Raw genomic sequence first — 7,792 nt, 5'->3', positions numbered from 1 at the left:
GAGGAACATTCTTCAAGCAGTGCATAGGATAAGCCCTGAGCTGAGCTTGTTCAGACCTTCACCGATACCTGGCCACACTTGAAGAGGTACTGCCCCAGGATCTAGAGCCCCATCCCACAGGCCTCCCAGACCTCTCTCAGGCACATCTTGTCTCTTAGTGGAAAGAGGCTACTTCAATATAAAAATGTCTCTGGCACAGTTCAAAGACAACCGGAAAAGGCCTGTGGCCTGTCATTGCCCATATGGTTTGTTCTCAGTGAGACAGAGAGAGGGTTGCCAGGGTGAACTGGTATGTCATGATGGCGCCCACATTTCCAGCAAAGTGATGGACTTGGCTTCTACCCTGAGCTTTGAAACGGCAGCCCACAGCTTGGCCAGCACTTGTCCTTTTGCTTTTCTTCCACACTAACAAGAGCCTGGAGCTGGACCCTGGTCTAAGGCTCTTTCCCAAACATTTGGGGATTGAGAGATGGAGGGATGCCTGCGGCCCTGGAAGGAGCAGCAGAATGTGCAAGTACTGGCCTGAATGGGCAGTAGCACCCTCAGGGGTGTAGGGTGGCAGGATTGACTCCCTAGGGACCTGGGAGTCAGAGGCTCACGCAGTCTGCCTCCTGCTTGGGGGATGACCAGCACTCTGGCAGCTCCTGCACAGGGATCCTCGAAACTTGGCTCTCTGCCCCCAAGCCACCTCATTTGAGCTTGTGTGAGGCGAGGCGCTGGAGCCAAGCTGACACCAGGATTCATCTAATAGGCATGTAACCTCGGACAGCTTAGTCCTCTATGCCTTGGTCTCCTGTAAAATGGAAATACTAAATACAGCTTATAGAGAGATGTGGAAATGAACGGAGCTGACACAAGTCAAACGCTAAGAATGGGATCTATGCGAAATACAGAGACACACCAGTTCTGAAATTATTCCTGTAGGTTATTTTCTATTACTTGGCAATGGACTGAGAATCTGCACAAGTGCTAGAGAAACTTTCGTCTTCTGCCTCCTGAGACCTTTAAGGATGCTGTGCCGCACAGCTCCTCTGGCGGCGTCCCTCCTGCCCACCCAGCTGCAGGCTAATTTCGCTGCTCTGTCCACTTGTGTCTGTTTCAGCTTACAAGCCAGCCGGGCAGAAGTGTTTAATGCCCCATTAGCACCTCACTGCTTGCTGTGGCCACTAACCACCTCGGCGGACTCCCTCTGGACTGGCTGAGCTGCCTGCGAAAACTAGTTCCTGCCACGGCCCAGGTTTCCCCAGCTAGTCCCAATTCCTCCCCCAGGTCAGTCACACTTTTTATCCAGAAGGCCAAAGAAGTTACTGGCTGGATTTTGGAGGCATATGTGAACTTGAAAAAAAAATCACACAGGCTTCCGATCCCGCTCTACAACCTGGAAGAGAACTCTGGGCAGCTCCATTCACCCAGAACCTTCCTTTTCTTCTCCACCCGACACCTGCAGACATGCCCTCACCCTCGCTCCTCACGGTTTAGAATGCAATCGGGCAGGGAGGCAAAGGCTCAAATTTGAAGCAGATGTTTGGGATGAGGAGTGAAGTCGGGGTGGGGACAATAGGAAGGATGTGGACCCTTCTAGAACTGCTTGCTCTGACCCACTGCCAAGGCTGAGGGAGAACGAGTCAATGTTCTTGGTTAAATACCCAGCTATTCCCTGTGCCAGGCTTTCCTGGGCCTCAGTCCTCAGAGATGCTGGCTCTGCCTCCTGAGTTCTCCATTTCCTGTGCCAACCACTCTCCTGGCCCCCCGTTCTCACTGCACCAGGCCCCTGAGGCCAGTCCCACCCCAGAAGTCAGGGCTGGAGTTCTGCTTCCCTCTCTTCCCCCATAGTTAATCCACAGTGACAATTTTAAAACCCAAACTTAAGATACGCTCTGACAAGAGAGATTTGTGCTTGTTCCTGGTATGAGAGGCTGTCTGGAAGACTTCACTGAGATGCCAAGACAATAGAATTTTCCAGGTTCTGGGGCAGTGTGCAGATGAATGGCTGATATCTGACCCCTCCCACCATGTCCCCAGAGTGGCACACATGAGCCTTCCTGGAGTCAATGTTCACTACCCTGAGCAAGCCTCAAATTTCCCTCTCTAGAACTCAGGTTCAATTCCATTACTGGAACTAGCTGCGGAAACACATGTGGGTATTATCATGAAGAAGGCTCAAAGAAATCCTTCTAGGACAGGGAGCACAGTGAGCTGGTATTCTTGAGGCAGGGTTCAAACAAGCACCCATCTAGCTGTGGAGGAAATCAACCATGAGATCTGCCCAGCCCCCAGAGAGTAACAAGATTGGCCACAGCACAAGCAGAAAACACAGGGCTTGTTTCTTGGGTTTGACTAACTCTAAGGGAAAATTGGAATGAAGTTCAATGTTTCCACCCATGGTGGCCACAAACCAATGCCATGGCTCTTTGTGGTGTTGATTCACCTCCTCAGGCTTGGGGGTCACTGGAAATAGCGCTGTCTTTACTCTGCCATCCCAATTATTCTAAGCAAGCACTCATGTCTGATTGCTATTAATGTTGAAAATACTCCCTTTCCCTGTTCACTCAAGATTTTAATTTCATTCACTGAGCTGCAGGCAACTGGCCAGTTCCCTGCTGCCAAAGTCAATAGCCAGGTCTTCTGTGTCTGGGAGAGCAGGTTAATGGAGAGCTGGCCCTAAGATCAGAGTTCCCTTTCCCAGCCTGGTGCAGGATCTGCTGGACCATAGACTACTATGAGAACTGGCTCCTTGGGTCTGTTTGAGTCCGTTTGTACAAGAGTTCTTTCGTCTCTCAAAGTCGGTAGGGAGAGCAGATTTCCCTCCATTAAAGGCATTTTTCTTTCAGCTGTTCCTGTATGATGCAGTCTCCAAACACAGAGGGGACAGTCCCCACCCCAATGAAAATAAAGCAGCACATGGAACACGGGGACGTGTGGCCGAGTTTGTGTGTCTAAGCCTCAGGGAAAGGGCGCAACACTGTCACATGCTCACAGACATGTCCCACATGAGAAAGGTTTGCTGAAATAGATACGCACAGGACTCGAGGGGAAAAAGAGATCACAAATCCGGAGGTGGAACAGACACCTCTGGAGTGGAGAGTCTTGAACAGAAGTTAAATGACACCTTGGGAGAGACAGACCTAGGAGACCCTAGAATGACGACACATACTCTTCTTACACAAGAACACAACATTTTACATTCAAAATAGCCTAAGAGCCATCAGCCTTCTCCAGCTGGCTTGCAAATCCTGATGTCCCTGACTCTGCTAATGGGCAGAGGAATGTCTTGGCAGTTTCTTGGAGTGGGAGTTCTGGAGAGGGAACACTCGCGCTGTAAAGCGGAGAGCATCAGATCCCACCCCAGACAAGCCCACAGTGCAGGTGAAGTGGGGGTTTGTCGAGATGACAGCTTTGGCCTAAAGAACCAGGAGGCTCTCACACAGACAGACCATGCTTAGAGAGATTCAGGAGACTCCTGGTGGTGCTGGTGTGTCGGCGAAGGGGTGTTTCCCTGATTCTGGCACTCTGGAAACTGCTTTTCAGTGAAGTGTGCTCCAGGAATTTGGCCTTTACCACTTGGGTGCTGTTTCATATAAAGAATAGACAGCAGATTTATTCAAATGCGTCTTTCTCTGCAGACAGTTACCAGAGATAAACAGCAGAGTACTGTCTCTGACCTCATTGTAATCATCCCATTTGCATGTGACTAAGGCCTTTCCACCAATGTAGATAAAAAACGATTTAGGACCAGTCCTATCGGTTACGTCCTCAGGGGTGTCTTGTGTTCTTTATGCAGGGCTCATTTGGAACTTGGCAGTCTCTTCTCCCAGATTATTAGCTCACAGATCTGCAAAACTTTCTCCATGCAGACTTTAAAGCCATGGCTCCTCACTGCACCTCTTTAAAACGCCCCACCTGGAGTTAGGGTCTTGTCGCCATCAACCCCAGGTCACAGTGACTAACAGGTAAACCAAGGCAGAAAGTGTTCATCTGTCACACCCAGCACCAAGTAAGTGTGAGGTGGCCTGATGTCTGGGTTTTCTGTCTAAACTTAGCTTCAAGACACAAAACCAAAAATGTCATTTGGGTCCTGAAAAGAAACAGACCCACGCTCAAATACACTTCTGATGCCAGGCATGGTGGTGCACACCTTTAAGCCCAGCATTCAGGAGGTAGAGGCAGGAGAATCTCTGTTAGTTCTAGGCCAGCCACAAGTTTGTCTCAAAAAAAAAAAAAAAAAGCTACTAAGTCAGAAATACCAGCCCAGTTGACACATTTGGGGACAATTTACCCCTGAGCCATTTTCAGTAATACCATATATTACACGATACTTAGTAATGTCCCGCTGACTATCACAGAGAATCACAATTATGTCAAACCAGGCCACAAACCGGTCCTAAATACCCAGGAGCATCCGACAGTCTCAGAATGTACGGTTGGTTAATCAGGTTCAGCAGCAGGAGTCTGGGCTGGATTCTCCTGGGGCCAGAGATGGTTTCAGAGGATTGCAGCCAACTGTGGAAGGGCAAGCAGAAGAGCCGCATGTGGAGGACGGTGCAACCAAACACGCAGTCATATGAAAACCTGAAGGCCACCAGTGTTCAGTGTTTACCTCTGGAGGGGGTGATGGAGCCTCTGCATCTCCTTTTATTGTTTTGTTTGGGGTTTGTTGTTGCTTGATACTTAAAGGGTCTTTGTCTTATGAGGCAAGGAATCGCCGTGTTACTCAGGCTGGTTTCAAACTCCTTGGCTCAAGTGATCCTCTTAGCCCAGTCACCTGGCAGCTGGGACTACAGGAATGCACTACCCATCCACCTTGATTGAACTTTTAATATTTTTTTTAAATGTGTGTGCAGACATCCTGGGTCCCTGGGTCCCTGAGAACTGGAGTTACAGGGGGTTATAAGCTGCCCAGTATAGGCACCAGGAACCAAAGCCAGGTCTTCTGTAAGAGTAGCAAGCATCCCAAACCACTAAGCCATCTCTCTGGCCCCCTCTTTTAACCTCTTATTCCAAAGTTTTCTCTTGACTTTATGATATAGAAAACAACACATAAATGCTGAAAGATTATTATAGATACCCTTTGTTCATATCATAGCTCACGGTTTCCTCCTTGGGCTCTCAGCACACTTTCCCACTGGGGTGCTATCTATAGCAAGTAGTGTGGCCCTACCTGGCATAAGAACAGGTACTGGAGACCAGCCAAGGCTCCAAGTGCACACCCTATCCACAGCAGACCGCTCCTGCTTATAACAGATAAAGGCCTCTCTACACATTTTCCTTCCCATCTTCTATTCAAGACCTGCTCCCCACCCCCACTCAAACAGTCACTTAGCCCACACTCTTGTAGGCATTTTATTTACTGTACAAATATTTACATCTTCAGCTGCAGACGTCCAGACCTGACAATGTGCAGCGGAGCTCGGTCTCTGCCAAGTTTCTAGAACCAGGCCGACACTCTCGGTTTTCATTTCATGATTTGTCTCCTTCAAGGACACTGAGAAGCCAAACGCCGGGAGAGCGGCTGGCCTCCCAAGTGCCTATGCCACAAAGCATTAACAGAAAAACTGGCCAAAATAAGGAACATGAATAGAAAATTGCCCAAGAAATAACACATCGTTTTATCTCTCCCACATTCAGTATGTCTTCCCCACAGTGGCTAGCGCCAAGCTGTATTAGAAAAAAAAGGTAAAGGAAAATGCAAAAGAGAGCGAAATGCTTCTGGATAGTTAGGAGAGTAAACTGGAATAGAAAACCACACAGTACTAAAGGGGGTTTTGTTGGTTTTTGGGTTTTGTTTTTTGTTTTTGTTTTTTTTTTTTTGTTAAAGACTCTGGTGCCTAACGACCACCCTGGGATACAGCTGCCCCAGTTGGGCTAGAACAGTGCTTGGAGACTCTGAAGAAGTGCTATGACTAGAGATTAAAGTGACAGGTCTAGCCAAAACTATAAACTCCACTCCCCTGCATAATCTCTGGAGGGGTGTCCAGGACAGAAGCATCTGCCCCGAGCAGCCAAGCCAGACCATGACCCCAGCTGGAAGCCCCAGCGGGGGCCTGAGAGGCAACAGGGTAACGGCTACACTATCTTATACATGTTCCATGGGGAAAGTGTGGGCAAGCAGCAGCACCTTGTCCTGGTCCCTGAGGAGAGCAGTGACCATGTGGCATGGAGGATCCTGGGGTGGAGAGGCCCTAATGCCAGGCCCTAAACCCCAAGGACAAGTGAGGTCAGCACCCACACCAAGAAAGGACAGATGACTGCGAAGGAGGTCGGGTGGGAATTCGAGCAGCTCAGGAGGGCTTGTTTCTTATGATCCCCGGGAACAGGAGGGCTCAGACATGCTTCCAGGAGGCCAAGGCACTGTCACAACAACTGCCTTGTCTCGGGATTCTGTGTACTTGCTGGTTTTGGCAATAAAGATGGCTTGTAATATTCTGAGTGAGTACCCATCAGAAATGGCGGCTTGTAGCAAAGCCTTACTAAAGACAGAAACTGGCAAGTCCATGTGATCTTGAGCCTTACTGTTGTTTCCATTCAAACACTAATGAGAAGAGATGTGATCATCTTCCAAGAGACTGACAGGTTCTCTTCAATCACCATGTAATGGTGAACCCAATATAGCTTTCTCCCTCCTTGGTTCCCCTTTCTGATAACTGACAAGGTACTGCTGCTGGATCTCCACATGTCTCTCCCCAGTGGCCTGACCATGATCTGTGATGGCAGTTCTTCTGCCTCAGTGCTACCAGAACCACCCAAAAGAGGCTGGTAAGCTATGTTTACTGTTCTGGTCCTTTGCTCCCCAATCCCACCAGAAGAATGCTAAAGACAGCTCTTAACAGACTGCATAAAGATGGAGGTCAGTGGTCAGGCCACGCTAGCCTTCAGTGCAAACAAGAAGCTCAGAGAAAGGCATCAATAGTCTTCAAGCCATCCACATGCCCGGACACGGCCCTTCCCCGAGAGGAGCACAGCCACGGGAGGCCGCAGCACAGCCATCCTTCACATCCTTCTGACTGCCTTTCTCACTGGCTCACACTCGAGAGAAAGCTCAGCACATTCTTTATAGATTAATGAGCATCTTCAAAAAGGCCTGCAGGGAGAGTCTTTTCCAGTGTCACCACAGAGATCTTTATCAGTCCCCATCAGTGCCAGGGCCTGTGCCTGCCATGATGTGGGAGGCCAAATCAGATGGCTGTGTGAGCCACTTTCTATCTATGCTTCTCCTGTCTAGTGAGGAGAAGAGGTGAGAGGTTGCCCAGAAGGGATCATATGCCAGTCTGGTCATGGAGTGAGATCAAGAAGAGTACTTCCAAAGAGCAGAGGGTGCTGGAACAAGGCATGGCGTACAGGGTCTCACACGCCAGTTTTCCAACAGAACTGAGTCTTCCGTGTCACCCATTCCTCCCAGCCACTGGGGCGGATCCAGCTACAGAGATCTTCAAAGGACCAAAGGAAACGGCAGCAGCATGGTCCTCTTCTCATGACTGAGTACCCAAGTTGCCTGTGGTAAATGTGGACACAGAGGGGGTGAGGTAAGAGCGATGCTGTAGATGACAGAATACTCCAGACATGAGAGAGCATGCAGTATCTTCTGGCTAGTGGTTATGTGTGTTAAGGTCAGTGGTTACGCTTGTTGACCTGTGTCCAGATGCTCTAGAGAGTGACAGGAGCGGTCAGAGCATGCCAAAGCCCTCGCAACCCTCACTGATGGCCAGCTGCAGCATCCTGTGCACCTCTTCATAGGAGTCATATGTAGGGAGGCACAGCTGGTTAAAACTGGAAAGACAAGGAGGAAGATGATTAA

General features: G+C 49.3%; 1 protein-coding gene across 10 annotated transcripts in view; it reads right to left on the bottom strand.

Annotated features, from left to right (window-relative positions):
* Positions 1-5,326: 5,326 nt before the first annotated feature.
* Positions 5,327-7,792, bottom strand: part of Arel1 (apoptosis resistant E3 ubiquitin protein ligase 1) — a 50,622-nt gene continuing 48,156 nt past the window's right edge. For 6 of the 10 annotated variants that reach the window (XM_075947861.1, XM_075947857.1, XM_075947865.1 and 3 more), the window contains exon 20: positions 5,327-7,764. In XM_075947861.1, coding sequence (XP_075803976.1) covers positions 7,662-7,764 — 103 coding nt within the window. In that variant the 3' untranslated portion in view covers positions 5,327-7,661. The remainder of the gene's footprint in view (positions 7,765-7,792) is intronic. The other 4 variants (XM_075947867.1, XM_075947864.1, XM_075947863.1 and 1 more) reach the window with 2 other exon arrangements.

This window comes from Microtus pennsylvanicus, chromosome 14 (assembly GCF_037038515.1).
Source record: "Microtus pennsylvanicus isolate mMicPen1 chromosome 14, mMicPen1.hap1, whole genome shotgun sequence".
Lineage (NCBI taxonomy): Eukaryota > Metazoa > Chordata > Mammalia > Rodentia > Cricetidae > Microtus > Microtus pennsylvanicus.
The sequence above is the reverse complement of the archived record's forward strand: the minus strand, read 5'-3'. Positions and strand labels throughout refer to the sequence as shown.